The sequence below is a fragment of the Bos indicus genome, chromosome 19 (genome assembly GCF_029378745.1).
Source record: "Bos indicus isolate NIAB-ARS_2022 breed Sahiwal x Tharparkar chromosome 19, NIAB-ARS_B.indTharparkar_mat_pri_1.0, whole genome shotgun sequence".
Lineage (NCBI taxonomy): Eukaryota > Metazoa > Chordata > Mammalia > Artiodactyla > Bovidae > Bos > Bos indicus.
In genome coordinates, this window is record NC_091778.1 from 16,727,172 (window position 1) to 16,752,295 (window position 25,124).

At 54.6% G+C, this 25,124-nt stretch overlaps 1 protein-coding gene across 1 annotated transcript in view; it reads right to left on the reverse strand.

The window, feature by feature from the left end:
• Positions 1-1,282: 1,282 nt before the first annotated feature.
• TMEM132E (transmembrane protein 132E) overlaps positions 1,283-25,124 on the reverse strand; it is a 61,635-nt gene continuing 37,793 nt past the window's right edge. The window contains exons 2-9 of the mRNA XM_070772687.1: positions 14,960-15,890; positions 12,489-12,635; positions 12,041-12,233; positions 11,216-11,359; positions 7,563-7,768; positions 5,429-5,714; positions 4,375-4,566; positions 1,283-3,438 (exon numbers count right to left, since the gene is read on the reverse strand). Of these exons, the coding sequence (XP_070628788.1) occupies positions 2,383-3,438; positions 4,375-4,566; positions 5,429-5,714; positions 7,563-7,768; positions 11,216-11,359; positions 12,041-12,233; positions 12,489-12,635; positions 14,960-15,890 (3,155 nt within the window). The 3' untranslated portion in view covers positions 1,283-2,382. The remainder of the gene's footprint in view (positions 3,439-4,374; positions 4,567-5,428; positions 5,715-7,562; positions 7,769-11,215; positions 11,360-12,040; positions 12,234-12,488; positions 12,636-14,959; positions 15,891-25,124) is intronic.

The following is a 25,124-nucleotide window of genomic DNA, read 5'->3' on the forward strand; positions in this document are numbered from 1 at the left end:
AATGGGAAGCCATTGAAATGGAAAGCCATTCATAGCTTGCATCTGGACTTTAGTTACCAAATATTTGTTGAGCACTTGCCAATCCTGGGCACCATGGGTGAAAGAAACTGACAGAGAGCCCCCTCCCTGCTCCTCTAGGACCCTCTAGGAGGCCACCGTCAAGGCATATTGGAACAGCAGGTACCTGGTGTCCTGGACATTCCAGGAGCGCCCTCATGCCAAGCCCACCTATGGCTCTGCCCTACATGGCTTTCTGGCAGCTCCCGGCTTCCCTGCCGCTGAGCCACACCTGTTCTTTGTTGCCAGCACATCTGGGGCAGAGCTAGCCTTCTTTCAGGCTCATATATTACCTGAACACGAAGACCTGAATGTTGCAATCTCCGTTTACTGAACATCTCTGCTTGCCAGGATCTGTGCCCGCAGCTTTGTCTGCTGCTGGGCACCGTGCACAGCACTTTACAGACATGATCTCATCCAATCCTCATCCCAACCCCAAGGCTGCCCCTGTCGGTTGAGCAGAGGATCCTGGCTGGCAGTCTTCCTTTGGTCGTGGGCAACAGCCGTTTGGGGCAGTTGCAAACACAGCGCTCGTCCTGCCCCTGATCCCTTCTGGGACAGATGCAACCAGCTGGAGCCACCTGTTCAGGGTGCTGAAGGCTGGCCAGGGCGCCTTGGCTGGGCTCTTGCTCCCCCCAGGCTTCTGGTGGTCCCCAGGGCTGCGGCCTGCACTGGAGAGAGGTCTCACAGGGCCAAGGGAGGCCGTGAGTAGCTGCGGAGGGGCTCACCCAACAGCTGTGGAGGGGCTCACCCAACAGACATTGCTCTCTCCCATGTGGTTTTCTGACCCAGAGACCCCCAGATTGTCCCCATCAATCCCTGGAGAAGAGAGGCTTCCCTGGGAGAAGTTGATGGTGACAAGGTTGGTCACCCTCTGAAAGGTGGACTGAAGGCAGAGGAGGAAGCTGGTGTGAGCTCTGCTGTGCACACAGCCCTCTCACCTCTCTCCTTATTTTTCTGTCCCCCCTACCCCTCTCCTAGAGGAGGCATCTCTTTATAAGGGCACACTTCTGGGTCTAAGAGTCCTCCATCCCCGTGTGGACATCCCTCCAGCATCAGAGGATTTAAAGGGACCCGGATGTTGGAGAAGGAGGCGCAGAACCCCAGGCGGCTCAACCTGTTTCCATCTCACGTCATTTAGTGTGATCTCCGTGTGTGTGTGTGTACACGTGCGCGTGTGCACGCACCTGCACGGCAAGGAAGGGACACAGAGCCAGCCACCGCGTGCTGTCTGTTCTCCGGGAGCTGTTGCCCCACCCCCAGTCTTGTTGCCTCCGTTTATTTAAGAAAAATCTGACACAGTGGTGGGTAGAACCCGAGAGAAGGGCGGCCATGGGATGGGGTCAGGGAGCCGCGGTTCCCTTTGCCTTGCTCATCCCACAGTCCTTCCCAGCAGATGCCTGGTGCCCTCGCCCCCTCTCACGGGACGCTGCCCGGTGGGGGAGGCGGTGGCCACCCCTACAGAGAGGAAGGAGGGGGTGGGCGGAGCGGGAGTGGGGGCTAAGGCGTGGTGTTGATCTTGCTGAGGGGTGGGCGGGAGGCACCCAGGGCTCCTGGGCGCCCAGACCACAGTGCTCTGGGGTGGACCCAGGACTCCTCCCCCTGAGGGCCTGCCCACAGCCCTTGGGGGCAGAGGATGGAGTCCTGAGATCTCAGAGAGGGGTCTGGCTTGACCCCAGACTTCTCTATAGAGTCAGCTCCCAGATCCTAGGAAGGGACTTGATGGGGAGTGGGGGCACCCGGAAGCCAGCAGATGCTACAAACATTCCCTGCCTCCCACCCTCCCCCCCCCAAATGTTTTGTCCACAGCAAGATCCTCGGCAGGGCAGGCAGCCGCTGCCTCCCAACCCTGCAGGACAGAAATCCCTGAATAGTGGTTTGAGAAAAGTCTTTGTGCAGCTTGTAACACAAGGCTCCCCCCAGAACCCCTCCCCCTGAATGGGGGAAGCAGGAGACATGGGGGGAGGCGGGGCCCTCTCGGCCCAAACTTGACTTCCGTGCCCCAACTTGGGGCAGGGGGGTTGTCTAAGATGGGAGGAGGGTTGGAAAGGGGAGAAGGAGGGCTGGGATCGCTTTCCTCTTAGCCAGCTCCAGGAGGAAGGCGCCTCCACCTTTGGGGGCAGAGGAGGGGTAGGGGGAAGCGGGGAAGAAGAACCACCGTGAGGCGGGGGCGGTCTTCCCCACCCCGGAGGAGCAAAGCTGCAGGGGCCGGACTATAAAATCCACTCGCTCGCTCCGGCCCACATCACATGTGAGCAGGGTCCCGGCTGTGAATCACAGAGCCCACCCTGCCCTAGTCGGGCTGGGGGAATCGGGGCGGCACCTCTACGCAATCTCTTTGATTCTGCGCATGTAATTGTGCAGGTCAGGGGGCGGGGCGGGCCGCGTGGTGCCGGTCACATCCGGGCAGCCCCATCCCAGGTCCTCTTCGTCTTCCTCGTCCTCTTCGCCGGCGGGCACCGAGTCATAGGCCAGCTCCTCCGAGGGCAGCGTGGTGAAGGTGGTGAACTTGACCCGCTTGCGCTTGGAGGTGGGCGAGCTGGCGGGGTCCTCGGCCTGGTCCCGGGCCGAGCCGCCGGAGGAGCCGTCGCCCCGCCCGTGCACCTGACTTTGGACGCTGGTCTGCGAGCTGCCGCTGCTGTGGTGGTCACCGTGGCAGCAGGCGGGCACGGTCTCCATCGGGTTGCTGGCGGGCGGCGACAGCTCCCCCTGCACCCGCAGCGGCTGCCCGTTGCCCAGAAACACCCAGTGGTGAGAGTGGTCCATGCTGGTCTGGCCCTCGGGCGGGATGCGCTTGTGCCGGTAGCGCAGCACGAAGACAATGCAGTTGATGAGGAAGACAAGGATGGCCAGGCAGAAGACGCCCAGCAGCGCGTACATGCCGATCTCCAGGTCCGTCAGCCCCCGGGGCATCTGCAGGAAGCCGGTGGGCAGCGGCAGGAAGTCTTCCGTGGGTGGCACAGCCGGGCTGGCAGTGCCAGGGCCCGCGGCCTCGGGTCGGGGTCCCGCCGTGCCCGGCGGGCCAGCTCCCCGGGCCTCGTCCTCGCCCCCGCCGGGCCCTGGCTGGCTGGGGCCCGGGTAGTCGTAGGTGGGGTCCTCCTCGTCCCGCCCAAAGTGCACCCGCAGGCCCACGCGGGTCGTGGCCAGCACACTCTTGCGCTTGGTCTTCTGGCAGCTCTCGGCGATGGTGAGCTCTGCGCGGAGCAGCTCCCCGGCTCCCTCGGCTTCGGCCACCACCAGCGGAAAGGCCCGGTCCTGGGTCACCGTGGCCACGCGCTCGTCCAGACTGCTCACCAGCAGCCCGTAGTCCCGGGGGCTGTAGAGGGAGAGTGGGGCCGTGGTGCCATCGCTGTAGGAGAGCCAGAGGCTCAGGAGGGCTTCCTGGAGGTGGAGGAGCAGGAGAGGACAGGAGTAAGAGAACTCTTAGGGCTGGCTTCCCTGCTGAATCTTGAGCTCCCTGCTATTCCCAATGCTGGAACAGAGCCTGGTGGGTGACCAGTGCTGGGAACCATTATTTGCATGGGAGTTCTCCTTTGGAGGTGGTGGAGAGGGCACACAGAATTGACTCGTACCTCCCCGAGAGTATCCTCGCCCATTTCACCCTTCTCCCCTGGATGAGTTGGTGGTAAATCCCACCTTGGGTCTAACTCGAATCCTCCTTCCTGCTCTAGGAGCCACACCCCACCCCCTGCCTGACTTTGGGATCACCCCCAGCAGACACATGGACATCGAGAACACGACATACTCAGCCTCAGCCTTGTCTTCTGTGTGTGACACCTCCTGAGAACTGACCTCCTGACCTCCTTGTGGATGGAGACGCAGGGCCCAGAGATAAGCCACTGGCCTGGGGTCACAAAGCAAGTTGAAGCCGAGAACTCCTGAGTCCTGACTTCTGGCTTGGTGCTCAATACCCACCTTTGCCCTCCCTGTGTCCCCACATGTAACTTTTCACCTTAGACCATGGCCAGTGTCCTGATATATCTGTGGGGAGGGGCAGCTGTAGTTGATTGGTGGGGGGCCATCCAGAGATGGGTGAGGGTAATTCCTGGGGGTGGAGGAAAAGTTAACGGGCCTTCTGAGAATCCAGGAGGGAACCCTCTGCTGGAATGCCTTGTGGTGGCAGATGCAGGAAGCGAGACCTTGGCCAGACTCCTATGCAGCTGGCAGGGTGATGGGGTGGGACAGGCTTGCTGGGCATGAAGAGTAAACGGATCTTCCATTATCAGAGCCCCAATCTGGGGGGACCTGCAGCCAGAGCCTGCAGGTTCTCCTTCCACACTCCAAGCCCCCAGGCTGGCCAGTTGGGCATCTGGTTACCTGCTTGAGGAAGCTGAGGGTCTGCTGGGCGGCAGCGGTGGCCAGGATGGTGTGGCTGCTCCCAGGGCTGGGTCTCAGGGAGAGGGCGAGGCTGGCCACCACCTGGGCCTGCAGCTGTGTGATGCTGACCTTCTCCTCCGTCACTGTCAGCAGCGTCTCCCCGAGCACGGACTCCGTCAGGGGGGACACCACCTGCAGCAGAGTGGGGTGAGAGTGGGTGAGAGCCAAGAAAGCAGGACGGCCCCCCCAGATCCCCAACCAGGGAGGAATCCACAACCAGGAGGGCCCAGAGGCAAAGTGAGGGTCAAGGGCTCACAGGAGCACAGATGAGAGGGGTAGGTTGAGTTTTAAAGAAAACAACAGTCCTCCCCCCAACCCCCACATTGGTAAATAGCAATTGGTGGTCAGCCTCGATGTCAGGGAGACAAAAGGGAGTGGTGGGGACTGGGGCAAAAGGGAGAATTCCTGCACATGTCAAAAAGGCATCAGTACTGACTCTGGCTGATGAATGCCAGGTCAGAATGCAGACCCAGTGTGGCCAGATTCATACTTTCTAAAATCAGAAATTTACATTAAAAAAAAAAAAAGGGAAACCTCCCAATTTTTAAATGGTGGATCCATTGGTTTTTAAACCAAATATGTCTACAAGCATATTTCAGCTCATGAGTCACTATTTATAATCCTTTAGGTGGATGATATCTGCCCAGGCACCCAGTTATCAAGGAGGAAGGTCAAAGTTGAGTTCCTAGATCTCCACAATTCCCTTTCCTGGCCTCTGGGTTGGCTGAGCCCTCCCCCCGCCCCCACCCCCTCCTCACCCCCATCTACTCTCAGGGACCACACCGAGCCATGCGAGGTTGATGAGCCTGGGAGAGAGAACCTTTGCCAAGGTGAAGTTGACCTTGACCTTCGATGATGGAATTTCCAGCAAAAGGGCAGGTGGGGAAGCAAGTGTGTTTCGGCGGCTGTCTGGAGTTACTCCCTGAAGCTGAAGCCCCAGAAATCCTGTCTTGGGGATGTCGGTATCATGGTGTACTCCCTACCACATGCATACCTTGAAGGGAGTGGTGCCCGGCTCCAGCCCAGCCAGCGTGCTGCTGTCTACCATGCGTGCCACTCGGGGGTCACCCACCCGCATGAAGTCGCTGACCAGGTCGGTGACCTCCACCAGCCAGTCCGGGCCCAGCATGGTGACCACCTGGTCGGTGCCCTCCGATGACGTCGTGTGGAACTGGGTGAAGACCTGCAGGGTGGCATGCTGGTACTGCAAGGTGCAGCCGCGACTCGCGCTCTGCGGCCGCTCCTCCTCCTCGTCCTCATCCTCGCTCTCCCGGGCTGACCTGGGTGGGAGAAGCCGGAGATCAGGGCTCCCCACCTTGGCTTGGACCTGCACAGGTCCCACTCTCTCCGTTGCCCTGCCGGCCCCTCCCCGGCTCCCGTGGGTAGAAGCCTGGGCTCATCCCTTCTGTCTCTGCCAAGCTTGAAGCCCAGAGTCTCAGGCTTTGCTCTCCCAGATGGGTAGCTTCTTGACCCTCCCCATCCACCCCAGGTCCCTCTCCACCCCTGCTTGGCTGAATCCACACCTGTGACTAGCTGGCATCAAATATCAGCAAATGCTGCCTCTTTCTCAGCACTAAGCACGTGCTGGGGCCTGGGCTCAGCTCTAAATTGGAGCAAAGGCGATCCTTGCTCGAGTGCCAGCGGGCTTAGCTGCCTCCTGTCCTACAGCTGTGTGGCAGGCAGAATTTGGATGTTTAGTTGATGAGATTTCCAAGTGGTGTGTGGGAGGTGTGTCCTGGCTTCCTGTGACTGCTCACAGCGAAATGCAAGAGGAGAGGGATAAATGGAGGGAGGAACTGGCAAGCAAAAGGGAACCCGGACTTGACAATTGGGGAAATTCTCAAACTCTCCAGATTGCCAAAAAATGTGAAAATCAGGAGGTTCACCCAGGAAAGCAGGCTTTGGAGAGAGAGGAGGGTGTGGCTAGTTCTTCACAAGGATCAAACCACTGGAAAATTCGTTCACATAGAGGGTTCTTTATGTTAACTAATTTAATCCTCACAGCAGTCCTCTGAGTTAAGTGTTAATGTGCCCATTTCAGAGATGAGGAAACTGAGGCACAGTAGCCTCAGGTTGCCCAGTTAGCAAATGGCAGAGTCAGGATTTCAATCCAGGCCATCTGGCTTCAGAATTCTGGTTAATTCTGACAACAAATGAGAGTCTGGCATGCTAACTACTTATGAGACCCAGGTGGCCAGTGTTCAAACTTTGTAGGGTTAGGGTCCTCACTACTCAAAGCAGCTTCAGCATCACCCAGGAGCTGGCCTGAAATGCAGGCTTACAAGCCCTGTCCCAGGTTCACAGAATCAGAATCTGCATTTTAACAGCATCCTCAGGTAATTCATGTGCAAGTTTGAGAGGCTCTGGTCTACACCGCCTTGCTTTTCCAAATCTCTGCAGAATTGAGCTGAGCCCAACTCTCACTGTGCCACCTGCTTCTCTCCCCAGCCCCACCCCTCACGCTCAGCTGCCTGCCATTCTGCCTCTCTTCTCTTCTCTGCTGGCTTGTCTCTCCAGCAGCAATGAGTGGGTGAGTGAGCATGCTGAGTACCCATGAGCCTGCCCCACAGATGGGCACACGTCCAGGTGTGTGAGCCTGGATCCCAGTGAGGGGGCCTAGTGTAAGTCACTGTGTACCTGGCTGACATACTCACAAGTGTGTCCCTATTGTGCCCAGGCTGGGGCACGCATGTACAGTTGTGGGTATGCCTGTGGTGGTGTTTCTACTCCATTCTGTCTTCTCCTTGACTGCTACTGGGCCAACTCCTTTTTCACTTATCCTTTAAAACATAGCTCCAGAGTCACCTCTTCCAGGAAGCCTGCTTTGATTTCTCCTGGAGGAAGAGGTGGCTTTCTCCTTTGTGCCATTTGATTCTCTGCACTCGGGGCTTCCCCCATCCACTGCTCAGCAGCATATATATGACGGCTTCCCTGATGGACCCAGAGCTTGGCTGGGTCAGGCTCTGGCCACACTGACCCCATCCCCGCCTCAGAGCCTGGTACACAGTAGCTGCTCCATAAAAGTTTGTTGATTGCATAACCGACCTGCAGACTGTGTACACCTAGGATCATAACACACACATGCAGATGAGTCTCCCCAACATCCGTGGTGTGTGGTGGGGCTGTACCTTCGGTCGGGAAGGATAGGAACCCTCCAGCCCTTAACTTGGCTGAGGCGGGCATCCGAGAGCTCGATGTGCAGGGGCAGCTTGGGCACCCAGACGGTCATTTCCAGGGGGGCGTTGAGGACGTCGTAGCGAAAGGTGACCCTGGCGTTCATGGATCCGCGGGATTCCTTTCCGCTAACAAACACATAGTCACAGCTACTGGATACCTGGGGGGTGGGGGGTGGGGAGAGAGCTTGGTTGGCCTATTTTGCCCTACAGGTCATCCTAGGGGCAGAGCAGGGGAAGGACTTCAGTCTAACCAGGAAAGTCAGCCAGAAGCCCATTGGATAGAGAAAGTGCCAGTCACAAGAGGCTGAAGGGGCGGGACCGGGAGGGAAAAGGCTCCTAATTTAGCTCCTCTGGGAAGAAGTGAAGTGAAGTCGATCAGTCTTGTCCAACTCTTTGCGACCCCATGGACTGTAGCCCACCAGGCTCCTCCATCCATGGAATTTTCCAGGCAAGAGTACTGGAGTGGGTTGCCATTTCCTTCTCCTCTGGGAGGAGGTGTCAGCTTTCCTTGTCTCCAGAGATCATCTCTTAGTGGCTCCTGTGGGAGGTTTTTTGCTCCCTGGCAAGAAGTCAATGTGCCATTCCTTTGAAAGGGGCTGCTTCTGATGTGCCAGGCCACACCGAGGGCAAGTCTGCAGGCTGAGGGTCCCCTGCACTGGCTCCCCTCCCCAGCATGACTGCCTGGGCTCTGGAGTAGGTGTCTGATGGCAGAGGAGTGGCCTGTCCTGAGCAGGACACTGGGGTGTGACTGGGTGGGGAGGAGGTCATGGAGGAGAGGGTGGCGGAGGGGCAGGCCAACGGCTCCTCCAAGGTGCCTCTGGCCCCAAGGCTCCGGGCAGATGGGCCAGCTGGTTAATTTCAGGAGGGGGCTGTTCCAGCCAGAGGTGGAGGTGAGGGAAAGAGAGAGGGAATTTCAGGACCAGAGAACCCTAAGCACAGACAGGTGGATGACTGCCACCAATGGGAGGAGCTTTTTTGCAAATGCATGCCCACCGGGACACCACCTTGCATTCTTAGAGGTTCCCCGGTGAGCATATGCTCACTGAACACATCTTGGCGGAGAGCTGTGCCCACTCACCGAGGTGTCCGTGCTAGTACTTCAGGGTAGATGCAATTGGTGTATGTGGAAGTGCCCATGTATACACCTGGCACGCCTGGAGAGAATCCTGCGTGCAATGCAATTAGGTGCTTCAACCTGTGCACACCCAGGGGTGTCCATCCCTGCATTTGGAGGAGGGTGTATTAGGCAGCCTGTAGGCTGATGACACCCCGAAGGCTCCGGTGGGGGGTGGTGAGGAGGGGGCTGGGATGGCGGCTCATCTGTAGAGAAGAGCCCCTGACGGTCCCAAGCTCCTCCAGGCCCTCTTAGTCATCTGGCAATGGGTGGTGGGTGAAGGGGCGTGGGATGGCGACCCCGCCAGAAATGCTCATTTCCCACTTTGGAAGGCAGAGAATCCCAGCTGAAGGCTGGCAGATCCCATTTAGAATATTGGCAAACTCCAGAAAGAACCTGAGCATATTTCGCTGAGAATGGAAACTAATTCCATTTAGAATCTTTGCTAATTCCCTTTGGTGTCTAAGCCACGGTGACTCTTCTGGTCCACTCTGAGGTGGGGCTGGGGGAGTCTGGGTGGCAAAGGAAGGTGCTGGGTGAGGGCTCTTGGGGGCAGGCCCACTTCTCCCCATCCTAGCCTTCCAGCAGTGGAGAGCCCCACGGGCCTGGGCAAGGCTTCTGGTCCTCAGGAGGCTGTGGGCGTGTGGTACCAAGCCATCTGCTCTGGCTCACTCTGGGGACATTATTCCTGAATGTGGGGGAAGGAGGAGGTGAGTCTCGGGCACCCCCATTCCTGGAGGGATCTAGTGTAGAGCGTGGAGAGAGACAGCACACATTCCCAGGGAGGGAGAAGGAAACTCATATCCCCGGTGCCCCTGCTGAAGGATTTGCAGGAACAGAGACAGATCCTGCTGTCTGATCATTCGATTTTGACACCAGCTGGCAGCTGCATAGCAAGCAGCTCGCCCACTTCCAGGTACCAGAGCTGGATGCCTCTCGCATCACTGCCTGCTCCGCTGCCTTCTCCCCACATCTCACCTCTGGCCACTGTCTAAAGCCAGGGGAAATCTGAAGGCCTTCCGGGGGGAGATGGCAAACTGGGTGGGATGGCCTTCACTGACCATCCATGGCCACCATCCATGGAGGATGTTCGGCCCAGATGGGGTCCCTGGGGAGGAGCTCAGGGAGAGCTCTTCGGGAGTTGGAGGGATTGCAGTGGGTGTTCCCAGAGTGGGTCCTTTCATAACAACCTTCACTCCTGGCCTAACTAATGAGCTGCTGCTTCTTCATTTTAAAAATATTTGTAATATTTATTTTTTAAATAATTTTTAATAATATTAAATATAGTATTTAATATTTACATTTAAATAATATTAAATTTTATTTATTTTTAAGTTTATTTTTATTTATTTTTTTTAATTTTATTTTATTTTTAAACTTTACATAATTGTATTAGTTTTGCCAAATATCAAAATGAATCCACCACAGGTATACATGTGTTCCCCATCCTGAACCCTCCGCCCTCCTCCCTCCCCATACCATCCCTCTGGGTCGTCCCAGTGCACCAGCCCCAAGCATCCAGTATCGTGCATCGAACCTGGACTGGCATCTCGTTTCATACATGATATTTTACATGTTTAAATGCCATTCTCCCAAATCTTCCCACCCTCTCCCTCTCCCACAGAATCCATAAGACTGTTCTATACATCAGTGTCTCTTTTGCTGTCTTGTACACAGGGTTATTGTTACCATCTTTCTAAATTCCATATATATGCGTTACTATACTGTATTGGTGTTTTTCCTTCTGGCTTACTTCACTCTGTATAATAGGCTCCAGTTTCATCCACCTCATTAGAACTGATTCAAATGTATTCTTTTTAATGGCTGAGAAATACTCCATTGTGTATATGTACCACAGCTTTCTTATCCATTAAATAAAATATTTTAAATAAATATTTAACAACATTATTAAATGTTTTAATATTTATTTGTCCGCATCGAGTCTTAGCTGCTGTGTGCAGGCTTCTCTAGTTGCTATTCGTGGGCATAGCTGCCCCACAGCATATGGGATCCTAGTTCCCCACCCAGGGATCAAACCCACGTCCCCTGCGTTGCAAAGCAGATTCTTAACCAATGGACTACCAGGGAAGTCTCCTAACTCATGTTCTTCTGGAGGCTTCCACCCTGGGCTGGATCTCCATCTGTTCACCAGCCCCCAGGTTTAGGGCCTGTCTCTGAGTACCCCCAGGACCCCCTCCCCTATTGCCTTACCCAATGTTTGCCAGACAGCAGGGGTCCATAGCGACTTGGGGATTGAATTCAAGTTGTCAACGCTGCCGTTTCCCATCAGCCTGCCAGAAGGGCTCTTCTAGGGCCTCCCCTTGCTCAGGCTGGACGTGGGATGCTCTTCCTCCCCCATCTTCTACCACTTCCCTCCTCTTGTCTACCAAGGGAGCCTGTCTCAGATGTGAATTGCCCTCTAGATTGGTGTCCTACTCCCCCTGAAGGTCTGAGGCCCTTCTCCCAGGGCCCCCACCTCCAGGAAGCCCACCTTGATGATGTCCTCATTGTCAGATTCGCATTCCACCAGGGCGGAGACGTCTAGGACAAGGCCGGTCACCTCGATGGCGATGACCTTGACGGGGATGGCCACTGTCCGGCCCGTCAGGATGGCGGTGTTGATGATCTCTGTGTCCTGCAGGGAGGAGAGGGTGGGCTCTGTGAGTTGCCTGAGGCCCCCTGCTCTCCCAGGACCACCAGCCAAGGCCCCCAGCTCCTGGCTGCCCCAACCCCACAGATGGATGTCCTTCTTGGAAGGACACCGGTACACATGCACAGACAGATGCATCTACCCAGCCTCATGTGTCTTCTCTGATGCTCTGCTCACGTGGACTCCCATGGGTGCCTTCAGGGTCTACCCCATTCTGCTTCCAGAAAACAACGCTTCCCTAATCCCGCACCATCTTTTCAACATCTTTGATGCTCGTCCAGGCTCAGAAGAACATCCAGCACATTTGCCTGGCTCTTCCACGTTCCCCTAGGCTGGCTCCACTTCCTCCTGGCCATTCCAGATGCCTCTGGGCTGGTCCCAGACAATCATTCCAGTGCACTCTCCCTAAAACCCATTGCTTCTTTGAATAAACTATTCCCTTTCCCATCACTGCACATTTGTGCACAAGATCCCCTGCCTAGAGCACCCTCATAATCTTCGCTGTGTGAGTTCTTCCTCCATGAGTCCTTCAAGGCTCCATTGTATGCTCACCTCCTCCAAGAAGCCCCCCATGGTGACATCTCTCACCTCCGTGCCCCTCAGCAGTCACTGTCCCATTCCAGCACCAGGCACAGAGTTTGCCTGCCTTCTGCGAGGGAAACTCACCATGGCCAGGGGCAGGATGGCCTGCACATCCCGCTGGATGACCGTCAGCTCAGTCACGGCCCTCTCCAGGTCCGGCAGGGCTCCATGGCCCCGGTAGTCAATGTGCCACATGATCCTGCGCTTGACTGACTGGCTGGTGAAATTCTCCATCTCAAAGTCCAGCTGCAGAATCTCCAGGGGCCCCTGGCCCTCCCTGCATGGTGGGGGAAGGGATGAGAGCCCAGGAAGAAGGGCTGGGAGCAGCTCAGGGGCTCCTAAACCTTTGCTGGGGACTCTATCCCTCCTCAACGGCCCGCCCCGGGGCTCTTTGAGCCCTCCCCAGCCTGGGGAGTCCCTAGAAACTAAGCCCCAGCCCTTCTGCCGGCTTGGCCTCCTCCATCAAGACTTCCCCTCACACTCCCCCGTGGTGTCCTGCAAAAAGGTGGACAGAGGAGCCACCCTGGCTCACCAGGGGGGCAGCGGTGTGCCCTGGGCCCAGGACACATCCACGGTGGCTGTTGAATGCTTGGCCCCGGTCAGCAGCTCCGAGGTCACGCGCCATTGGCCACTCCGTGACTTGGTTCCTAGAAGGGTCACACCCTTCTTGGCCTTCACCCTGGGACAAAGCAGGAAGAAGAGGGAGAGGGTCAGCCTGGGGTCCCAAGGCTGCCCACCTGGCTACCATGCTTAGGCTGCAGCTGGGAGAAGGGGGAGCGGCTGAGTAAGTTACCCCAAGTTCTAGACTCAAAGCTTGAAACTAATCTGGGGACTCTGGTATCACATAGCTGCAACCTCTGGCCTCAGTGGAAGCTGTAGTCCCTTCTATTATATCTCTACCAGGTCTTGCCATACGTCCATTTGCATACCTTAGTGACAGGGGACTCACTACTTCGGCACACATCACATTGCATTTTCAGAAAGTCCCTGAAAGGAGAAGCCTCTTCCCTATAATTAGCTGAAATAGAACAGTCATGGGCTCTGTCGGGGCAAGAGAGAGCAATTCTCCACCCGAATAGACACCTGGGGAGGTGAGCAGGTATTCTCCGAATCTTCTTTTCTTCAGGCCTAAAAGCTTCAGGGCCTCCAACTGTCAATTTTGGCCATAGTTTCAAGTCGCCCATAGCCTAGTCACCCTCCTCTGGACACTCGGAGATATATCTAAAGTGTAGTGTCTTCAGCGGTGCTCTAATTAACACTAACTAAAGCAAAACGATTATCACCTCCCTAATTCTACACCAGAGAAGGCAATGGCACCCCACTCCAGTACTCTTGCCTGGAAAATCCCATGGATGGAGGAGCCTGGTAGGCTGCAGTCCACGGGGTCGCGAAGAGTTGGACACGACTGAGCGACTTCACTCTCACTTTTCACTTTCATGCATTGGAGAAGGAAATGGCAACCCACTCCAGTGTTCTTGCCTGGAGAATCCCAGGGACGGTGGAGCCTGGTGGGCTTCCGTCTGTGGGGTCGCACAGAGTCGGGCATGACTGAAGCGACTTAGTAGTAATTCTACACTCTCTACTCCCGTTAATGTAGCCTGAGATCTCTGAGGACTGATTTAACTCACATTCACATTCAGGTATTAATCACTGAATTAGGTATCACCCTGGGCATGGCAACCCACTCCAGTACTCCTGCCTAGAGAATCCCATGGACAGAGGAGCCTGGCTGGCTGCAGTCCATAGGATCGCACAGTGTCGGATGCGACTAAAGTAGCTAAGCAGCAGCTCTCCAGGAATATCTGTACTTCAGGGTAGGACATTCAGGAGAGAAGGCAATACTTGAAGAAGCTGGAGGTTAATGGTGCTGTTTCAGGCCCCATGTATAGTGTGCTTGGGTTGGTGGGCAGCATTTTGGTGGGGCTTTTCTTATATCCTCAGAATCACTCAGTAAGGCTCAAACCATGGATTCTGCTTGTGAGACATCATTATATTTTGTGGGGATGTGATATGATTGAAGGCAATTCTGAATCTGTGAACTGTATCATTCTCAGGGTGTAGAAAAAGCTGGGACTCCCCCCAACTTTTCTCCTAACCCCAGGATTAACCAAATGTCCTGACACATGGACACTCTCCTGTTCCTATTTTGGCTTGCAGTCAAGGGGCTGCTCTCAGATGTCCATGTCTCCTCTTTGGCCTCAGTCTCATTATTTGTAAAATGGGGGAGCTGCACCCATTAACGTCTAAGGGCCCTTCCAGCCCCAGTTCTATCATTTTGGATGTCCTTGCTTGTGAAAATAGATATTTCCTCTCTACCATGACACTAAAGAAAGCTGAGCGCTGAAGAATTGATGCTTTTGAACCATGGTGTTGGGGAAGACTCTTGAGAGTCCCTTGGACTGCAAGGAGATCAAACCAGTCAATCATTCTAAAGGAAATCAGTCCTGAATATTCATTGAAAGGGCTGATGCTAAAGCTGAAGCTCCAATACTTTGGCCACCTGATGTGAAGAACTGACTCATTGGAAAAGATCTTGATGCTGGGGAAGATTGAAGGCAGGAGGAGAAGGGGACGACAGAGGATGAGATGGCTGGATGGCATCACCGACTCAATGGACATGAGTTTGAGCAAGCTCCAGGAGTTGGTGATGGACAGGGAGGCCTAGTGTGCTGAAGTCCATGGGGTCACAAAGAGTCAGACACGACTGAGTGACAGAACTGACCAACCATGACCCTATGTCTGTGAGATAGGGAGGTCAGAGCTGCTATTTTGTGGCCATGAGGCAGAAGAGAACACTGAGGCTCATCAGTGAGTTGTCTTTCTGAAGTTGCTAAGTGATAACAGGAAGAACTGAGACTAGGATATTGGAGGAGCAGGTCTGGGCGCGCCCCCTACAAGGTTTTCAGGTGTACATCAGATCTTGGGAGGAAGCCAGCCAGCTCCCGCCCAACCCTCCCCCCTCTACCACGCCCCACACCCCACCTCCCAGCCATAGCCCCCTACCTGAGAGTGAAGTGCTCCAGGCTGGGGCTGGAGGGAGAGGAGGAGTTGGGGGCCAGGTAGAGCACGATGCTGAGCACCTCCCCCGGCTTGAGGGGCCGGTCTGGCAGGCGGATCATCAGGTTGCTGTCCAGCCTGTGCTCCTGCAGGGTCCTCCTGGGGGGCGGGCGGAACAGGCTGATGCTTCCGATGCGTAGCAGCGGGTGCTGGGTGGGGCTCTCGGCCCGGGCCCCGACTCCGGGTCCGGCGCCCCGTCGGGTCCCCCCACACCCACCCGACGCATCGGGGGCATGAAGTGTGTAGTAGAGCTCGGCTTGCTGACTCTCCCCGGTCGCCTCGGGTTCCAGCCCATCCGGAGACTTGCGGCGGGCGCTGGGCGGCGCGGCCGGAGCCGGGGGCCCGAACCAGGCCAGGGGCAGCTCGGCCCGCACGAGACAAGTGGCCAGACCCCCGCTGAGGCGGCAGGAGCTCTTGACCTCCCGGGCGTCGCGGAAGGCGTGCAGGCGGACGCAGGGCAGTCGCTCCGTGACGCCGAAGTCATCCCAGTCGCGGCCGGCCACGTAGAACAGCACCTGGGCCACGGGCTGCGAGGCGGGCACGCGGGAGTGGACGATGAAGGCGCGCACCTTCCAGCTGACCGTCAGGCGCTCGGGGATGTCCAGAGTGCTGGACGGCTGCAGCAGCTCCCGGGCTACTACCTGGCTGGTGCTGAAGGGCCCCAGGGAGACGTTGAGGACGGGCAGCTCCTTGGTCTGGAACACCACGAAGGGCTCGGAGCGCTGCAGGGAGCCATTGGCCACCGTGGGCGGTGGGGGCCGCGCCTCGCGCAGGAAGAAGGCCAGTCGCGTGTGCGACAGGCGGTAGCTGATCGGCAGCACCGGGCTGGCCTGCGGCCCTGGCGGACTGGGGCTGGCCGGGTGGGAGCGGCCAGAGGCTGGGGACAGACAGAAGAAAGACCCCAGAGTGGTCAGGAGAGGGGGCTCTCGGACCCCAGGGCACCCCAGCCTCTCACCTTGACAGAGGGCTGGCCACTCCCTGCCAGACCATGCTCTCCATCCTTGTGGCTCCAAGCCTGGCCCCACCTTAACTGGTGTGTTAATTGCCCTCTTTGCTGATTCCTTCATCCCGGAGGTAAGGGTAAAGCTAATCCCTGTACAAAGCACTGGGAAGCTTCAAAGAGGCTTTTTCCTCCCGCATCCTCATTTGTAAAATGACTATAAAAATTGTTTCTGCCTCCAAGTGCTCTTGTGAGGACTTACCAAAGTCATGTGTGTAGAGTGCCCAGAGCAGAGTGTGGTGCTGAGGCAGTAAGTTTTCTCTTACTGTTATTAATGGTACAGTGCAATACATATTACCGGCTTTCCCAGTGGCTCAGCGGTAAAGAATCTGCCTGCAGTGCAGGAGCCTAAGGAAATGTGGGTTCGATTCCTGGGTCAGGAAGATCCCCTGGAGGAGGGCATGGCAACCCAATCCAGTATTCTTGCCTGGAGAATCCCATGGACAGAGGAGCCAGGTGGGCCACAGTCCACAGGGTCGAAAAAAGTCAGACATGACTGAAGTCACTTAGCACGCACACGCAGTACATATTTAATGGTTTAAAATTGTTTATTAAAATCAAATGATTATTTGTGTATTATTATGACAGGCAGTGACTTATTTGATCCTCCAATTAAGCCTTTGAACCAAGTATTATTATGATCTCCATTGATTCAACCAGTTTTCTATCAGCAAGTTCTCTTTGTTGAGGGCCTATACTTATCCAATACTTATCTCTTAAAAATGAAGGGGCTGGAAGCTTAAATAACTTACCCAAGTCCACATGAGTGAAAGGGGCCAGCAGTAGGATTCGAACCCGGGGCTACCTGGCTTTCAGACCCAAGCCTTTATGGCTCCAGCTGCCTCAGGTGGTGCAGGGTCTCCAGCGATTCCATATGCTCCCCCCCAACTCCCTTTATGCTTACATGAATGCTCAGTTGCTAAGTCGTGTCTGACTCTTTTGTGACCCCATGTACTATAGTCCACCAGGCTCCTCTGTCCATGGGATTTTTCTAGGCAAGAATCCATGAGTGGATTACCGTTTCTTTCTCCAGGGGATCTTCCCAACCCAGGGATCGAATCCACATCTCCTGCATTGCAGGTGGATTCTTCACCACTGAACCACCTGGGAAGCCCTACCAGCCCACAGATACACACAGGGAAGTGGATCGCCACTCCCCAAACCCACACGTGGGCCTTGGGGTTTTGGGCTTGACTTCCCCCTCCTCTTGGCCCCTCTCCCCATCCTCACAGGATTGCGCCAGGTTCTAGCAACTCCACCCCTTGGTGCTCCGTTTCTGGGTTTGAAAGCCAGGTGGGCACAGGTTCAAATCCTACTGCTGGCCCCCTCCCCAGGTTCCTGCTCCAGCTGTGGCTTCACTCTTGTTGTTATGACAACATAACAGAATCTAACTGGGTCTGTCCTCTCTCCAGCTCTTCTCTCATCCCCTCCCTGCATTGCAGCCAGAGGGATTTGTTTCCCCCAGACACCAATGCTTGGCTCCTCATTCCCAGCTCAGCACCTGTTTGACACTGTCAGGGGGCAAGAAGGACCAATGTGGGGAGGTCTGAGGTTTGAGAATCGGTTCTGGATCTTCCGACGGACCTCTGAGCTGTGTTCTTCACTTTTGATGTTGTGTTGTCATTTGTTTTTGAGAATCAAGAAATTCCCCTATAATTCATGCAACACAATGCAAACGTGTATACTGTTAAAGACTCTCTTCTTTCTTCTAACAGAATAAAATTCAAGCTCACCTTGCGCCTGAGCATGGCATTCAGGGTCCTCTAACAGGGGGCTCTAGGCTTCCCATTCCCCAGCATTCCTCTTCCTAAGCCCCTGCTGCTAGCATAACGAAACAACTTCTGGTTAGTGCTTGCTGATGCTGCCTTCCCTGGAGAAAGGCATGGCAACCCACGCCAGTAGTCTTGCCTGGAGCATCCCTTGGACAGGGGAGTCTGGCAGGCTACAGTCCATAGGGTTGCACAGAGCTGGACACGACTGAAGCGACTTGGCATGATGCTGCCTTATCGCACCTCCTATGCTCATGCTGTGCTCTCTGCATTGGATTCTCTCCTATCTGCCCACATCCAAATCCAAACCTTCCTCCAAGGCCCTGCTCGAATGGCGCCTCCTCCACGAAGCCCTCCAAGAAATGACTTCTACTCCTGGGAATTTCTTCAGAGTTCTGCCCTTCTCTGTGGGGACCTCTCATCCTGCCTGGCGGGACAGTTATCTATGAGGCCTTGCACTCAGCAAGCCTTTGACAAATCACGATTGATTGACACTGAGTGATTCACAGAGACCTCGAGCCCAAGGAGGAGACTCCCAATTGATTACACGGCGGTTACTGCCACATATGCATATTATTATTTTACTACCATCAATGAAACCTTGACAGTTCCACAGACATTCACACCCAATTCCTCATAAACCCAACGAACTAAAAATTCTCTGCTCTTGAAGTTCTGATGTCCGTGTCTGATTTTTTATTTAAACCTGTGGTTTAATTTTCTAATTTAACAAATGAGGCAATGAGCTAGGGGCATGACAAAGACCCTGGGTCAAATGTCCTAAGAGGAGTGGAACCTGGTGTCTGTGACCCTTTAGGGCCCCTCCCAAGCAGCCCTTCCCATTACCTGGGGAAACCTCTGGTCCCTGGTCCTCTGGACAGCCTGTACTTTAATCATCAGACTGCTCCCTCCGTTTCCAAGAGAACTCTGTTCTCAGGCCACCCTTCCCTACTAGACACTCTGCAGTGCTGCAAAGTAAGCCAGTTTTCAGTGATGGGGTGGAGGTGGGGGCCGGGTCCCAGATGAGGATGGGAAGGTGTCTGGAGAGACGACAGAGACTTCCTGGCTGGTGCCTGGAATCCCTGCCCCATGGTTACCACTGGAGTCTCTGAGAAGGTGTGTGTGTGGAGGGGCTGGTCCCAGGCACACAGGTGGGATCTAGGATGGTGACCTGGGTCAGGGCACACAGCCAACCAACTGCTTTGGAAGTAGCAGGAAGCAGGCAAACAGAAGCTTCGAGACTCAAATTCAAGGCTTATCCTTGCCACACTCAAACAGCAACTTGCTTCCCATTTTGAGCCTCAGTTTCCATCTCTAAAATCGAGGTGGTAACATCAGGCCCCTCATGGAGATGTTGAGGGGAGCTGAAAGACCAAAGGTGGGGGCACTGCTACACGTGATGGGATGTCCAGGGCCTGTGGGTACTGAGCCGAGATGGGGAGAGGCCACCGTGCCCGTCCTGCGGGGGTGGAGCAGGGCAGCGGCTGTCAGGACTGTGCTCAGGCTGGGTGGACAGGGCGGGGACATGGATGTCAGAACCACCGGCCCCACCTCGCTTATCATCCCCAGGAGACCCCAAAGGCTGCTAAGTGGCACTTAATCCCCTTTGAGCCGCTCACCGTCCCAACCTGAGGGCTGGCCATCTGGACCCCCCCAGAGGCACAGTTGGGGCGGGACCGTCAGACGGGCAGCAGACGCGGAGGGGCGTGGAGGAAGGGGTTGGAAAAACATGCCTGCCTGCCCTCCTCCACCCTCAACAGATTTTAGCTGGACGAATGCAGTTCTCTGAATGAACCTCTCAGCACCAACTGGGAAAGCACAGGCTAATGAGAGCACCCTCAATGGGGCTTCCAGGGGAGACCTGATGGCCAGTGGGCAGAGGGTTGCTGGCCCTAGGCTTGGGACTCCTGACCCTTCCCAGCAACCTTGCAGATAAGGAGACTGCTTCTGAAACGGGAAGCAACTTATCTTAAGAAACCAACTAGCATTTAGAAAAGGGAGCCAGGAAAGAAGATAGTGTGCGGGTACCACAGTTTTTGTACTGATGGCATCACGACACACAAACACTGCCCCCCCCATCACTACCATGAATCATTCTATCTTCTGGGGCCCTGAGGACCTTCTGTGGGCTGAGCGGGGATGGAGGTGTCCCCGAGACCCCCGCGCTAATCTCTGTTCTCCGGCTCACTAACTCTGGAGCCTAAAGGAAGTGGCTTGATCTCTCTGGGCCTCAGTTTCCCCAGGGAGGTGGAGAAGGCCCTGGAAGCAGTCTGGTGGGGCTGCGGGGAGGAAGGGGAGACTGGTGGAGCTGCCAACAGATCAAGGTTTCAGGGACACGGTGTGTGAATGTGTGTGCACGTGTGCATGTGCAGACGTGCACGCTGGCCTCCACCTCGAGCTAGGTCCTGAGGTGGGGAAGGGGTCCTGCAGGGGTGGATGTGCTGGCCTGGATTCACCCTGCCTTGGAAACAACTCAACTCCCTCCAGTCTAGTGGGAAGCATACACACACACACACACACACACACACATACACACACACACACTCGTGCTCACATAGAGCCGGGCACACACCTGTCTGTCAAGCCCCACAGCAGGCACCCCTTGACAGGTGGTTCTGAGCCCCTGCTGCCCCAGCTCTCATCGGCTCTGCTTGACTTGCCAAACCCCAAACTCCACCTGCTGACTTCTGATTCAGCTCGGCTTGCCCTGTGGACCAGACAGCATTGTCTTCCTGTAAGTGGCCTCCCCTCCCCGAGGAGCATCACTTGGATTGTCCCCTGCCCACCCCACCATCCACATACCCTTGGGCCTGCGGAATCATATGGGTCTGTTCCCGACCCCGTTGCTGTTTCCCTAGGAAGGCGGTTCTCCCTGTCTCATCATATCTCATGATCGGCATTATGGGCTGAGTTGTGCCCCCTCCAAGTCCCAACCCCCGGCACCTCGAAATGTGACGGTGTTTGGAGATGGTGATCTTTGAAAGAGGTGATTAAATTAAAATGAGGTCATACGGATGGGCCCTAATCCAGTAGAACCGGTGCCCTTAAAGGAGGAGATTAAGACACAGACACACATGAGATGAAGACCCACGGAGAAGGCGGACATCTACGGGCCACAGCGCGAGGCCTCAGAAGGAACCCACCCTGCCATCACCTTGATCCCAGACTTCCAGCCTCCCAAACTGCAAGGACATAAGTTCCTGATGCTTTGCCACCCTGTTCTGGCAGCCCAAGCAGGTTAATGATAGGAGGGATGGGCTATTTCCGCCCCTCACATTCTCAGTTTCCCCAGTGAGATGTGGACACACTGTAAGGGGGTGGAGGAGGAAGACAGGCTGGAACCATGCAACTTTTTTTCTTGGCCGCTCGGCGTGTGTTCCCCAACCAGGGATCAAACCTGCAGCCCTTGTGTTGGAACTGTGGAGTCTTAACCACCGGACCACCAGGGAAGTCCCTGGAATCATGCAGCTTTTGTCTTCGGTGATAATGAAGGTACATTCCCAGCCCCCTCCCCTGACTGTGCCTGGCCTGGGACTCTTCCCAGCTAAGCTGAAATCACTCCTTCCTCCCGCAGCCCTGGGAGGGTGCATCCAGGTCTTTACCATTTGGGGACTATGGATGGGGCTTCCCTGGTGGCTCAGACAGTAACTAGGATGGGGTGTCTGTGAATGTAAGAGGTCTGAACTCCCATCCCCAACCTCCATCAATCTCCCACCCCGTCCCCTGGGCTCTGAACCTGCTCAGGCTTGGGGATCCTTGGGAGCACCATCCTTGAGGCCGCTTCCGGACGATGCCCAGCTGGGAGGCAGCAGGCTTCATCCTTCCCCTCTTGTTCCAGAAAGAGACTAAGGCACCACTGGAGTGAGAAAGACACTGGACCCGCCAGCACTGAAGAGAAGATTTGCACAGGGTGTGGGGGGTGGGGTAGTGAGGACCCCCATTCTGCCATGCCTGGCCCAGGCATCACCTCCTCCCTGAAGCCTTCCTGTATATCTCCGCTGGCATCACCTGGGTGGTAAATTGTTCTGTGCAGCTCCAACTCTGGCTAATCTGGAGCTTAGCCCTGGTATGAGCGTGAGATGCAAAATCGATGTTGTGTCTCATTGGTCACCTCTGTGAATGTTCCCTGCGGGGTGGGGTGGGCAGGATGCTGGTCCACGTGCCTCTTCGTCTCTCAAGTCATCTCCAGGACCAGAGGGCAGATACTTATTTATTCTTTCGCCTTTCCAGCTGGCTTGGGATCTGGGCAGACACTGGACTTAACCACTTTCACATAGTGTGCAGAGTGGTACGCACGTAGGTGTGTGTATGTGCTTAACGAATGTCAATTCTATCCTCTTCTAAGGCTTGGGGCACATGCTTAGGGCCACTGGCTGGGACATAGGCCCTTCGTTTTCGCCTCAGCCTGGCCCCAGGTGTCTAGGAGGGCAGCAGGGGCCTTTGCTACCCCCAGATATGAGTCATACCTTCTCCCCAGACACAAAGGCCATCCTTCCAAATCTATAAATGAATCTGCGTGGAGGCTAGGGCCAGGGGAGGGGGCACCTCTGGCCATCTCCCTGCCTCTAATCAAGATCAGATGCCTCCTGCTTCTATCTCTAATTGTCCCCAAATTAAAACTAATCACTTGCAAATCAGAAAGAAAAAAAAAAAGATTGTTATTAGCTTTATGAATTTGAGGCTGTGGGGTCACAGCAGGGCATGTCAGCAAGGCCAGAGGGTGCAGGTTTGTGCTGGGAGAGCGCCTGCTCACATGTGTGTGTGTGTGTGTGTGTGTGTGTGTAAACACCACACCCAATGTCTGGTGCTTAGGGATCCTTCAGCACTTACTCTTGAACTTGCCTGAATGTAAGACACAGCCACAGAAAATAAAACAGCCACAGCAAACAGATTCTAGAAAGGCTGGACTCAGGCTGACACAGTCACAGTGTTCAGGGAGAGACCTGGCCCCTTGTATGCTTATTAAGCCTCCCAGGTGTTGCCATTATCATCGGAGTTTGGACCACACAGCACTAAGCAGGCGGGATTGGGAGATGCTGAAGGGCTGTGGCCTGCATGCCATCAGGTGGCCATGCTGACGGTGCAGGATGAAGCGTCCGGAGCCTAGAACAGTGCCAGGCACACACTGGTGCCAACTCTAGAAACAGATGGGTGACACAAGAGAGGAAGCAAGAGGCGGGGTTGACGCAGGTGGTGAGGATGCTAGTGAAGCTGAGCAGGACCCTGCAGCACCTTCTGGGTACTAAAGCCTTTCCCTGCCCCCTCGTTTCTTGTCTGTAGGAAAAAGGCTTCAGTCTCCTAGTTGGAACTTGGGGAAATCTTCCCTGGGTTCTAAAGAGCAGGCACAAGCAGTTAACGATTCGGAGAATAGAGTCACAGAGCTCCTGGGTCCTCCTGCAAGGATGAAAACAACAGTCTGATGCATGTCTTTGAGTTGTTCTGCAGAAACTAAGACTCCCCTCCTGACCCAGGTGGAGGATGGTGACTATATGCTGACCACAAGCACGCAAACCCCAGAGTGGCTGGGACTAGAAGGTTGAGATTCCCAAAACATCACCCTATGACCTCACCACCAGCCAATCAGAAGAAGGTCCATGAGCTGATCACCCATCCTCCAAACCTCCCTCTTAACATCATCTTTAAAGACCCTCACCTGAAAGCCATTCAGGAATGTGGGTCTGTTGAGCACAAGCCACCCATTCTCCTTGCTTGGCCCTTGCAGTAAAACTTTCTCTGCTCCAAATGCCAACCTTTTAGTTTGTTTGGCCTCACTGGGTATTGGGCACATGTACTAGGGTTTGACAGCACTGGAGGCCATGTGGTCCAGAATCAAGAGCCCATGGATGGGCTATATCCAGTGACCCCTCCTAACCCTGACCTCCAGGCCCACAGGAGGGGTATGACTTACAGAATACACTCCCCTGGCCCAGGAGTTGGCAGTGGAGGAAACTCTCCACTGAGGCCCTGAACTAGAAGAGAGAGGAGGGATGTCTGGCTGATGGGTGGATCTGATCCAGTGCAAGCGCATCATTTCTGCATTCTGAGGCCCTACTTCCCCATCAGCAAAATGATGATTTAGCAACCAATGTACTAGTTACTGGGCTTGCCTGGTGGCTCAGACAGTAAAGAATCTGCCTGCAATGCAGGAGACGCAGGTTCGATCCCTGGGTCAGGAAGATCCCCTGGTGAAGGGAGAGGCTACCCACCCCAGTGTTCTTGCCTGGAGAATTCCATGGACAGAGGAGCCTGGTGGGCTACAGTCCATGGGGCTGCCAAGAGTTGGACATGACTGAGCGACTAACACACACACACACACACAAGTTACTCCAAAGTGAGTGTTGGAGTAGGAAAAACCTACATCTTGAGAAAGACCTTGTTTTTTAAATTAGTGATATGTGGTGTCAGTAAGGGTTTTAAGATATAAGATGTTCACATGACCTACTATTGGGGGCTGAACTGGGCAAACTTTCTAGAATGCAATTTCAAAATATGTTTTAAAGGCTTTGAAATCATTCATGCTCCTTGCCCCAGTAACTCTGCCTTTGGGAATCTATTAAGCAGAAACTGGTTCAAAGATTTTTGCTGAAAGATATTCACCGCAATGCTATGCCTATTAGTAAAAAATTAGAGACAACCTAAATGTCCAAAAGCAGGGTATTGTTCAATAAAAGCAAATGCCTAAGCATGGATGTTTTCAAAAAATATTTACTCAGGTGGGAAAATGCTCCCCAAATAGTTTGAACTGAACAAAGGAGGATGCAAAACTGGCAATATGGCAGCATATCAATTTTTTATAAAAATATGTAGACACTGGGAGGAAATGCATCAAAATGCTAATGGTGGTTATCTCTGGGGGTGAGGATTATGCATGATTGTTATTTTTTACTTTATGCTTTTATGTATTTCTAGTTGTCTGCAAAGAACATGTATTGCTTGTAAAATTAGAAAGAAAACAATAAATGTCATTAAAAATGAAGGAAAGTGTTTGAAGCTGTTTCAAGAATTAAAAAAAAAATAAATAAGGACATTAAAAAATAAAAGGAAGAAGAATCTATGTGGTTTGGGAGCCACACAAATTCACATACAAATCCCAGATCTGACACTTCTTAGCTGTGTGAACTTGAGTCAGTTATATAACCTCTCTGAGCCTCTATTGCCACATTTGTAAAATGAGGACGTGTTGTGTTGTGCTTAGTCATGTCCGACTCTTTTCGACCCCATGGAATATAGCCCTCCAGGCTTCTCTGTCCATGGGAATTGTCCAGGCAAGAATACTGGAGTGGGTTAATTACCACGCCCTCCTCCAGGGGATCTTCCCAACCCAGGGATTGAACCCAGGTTT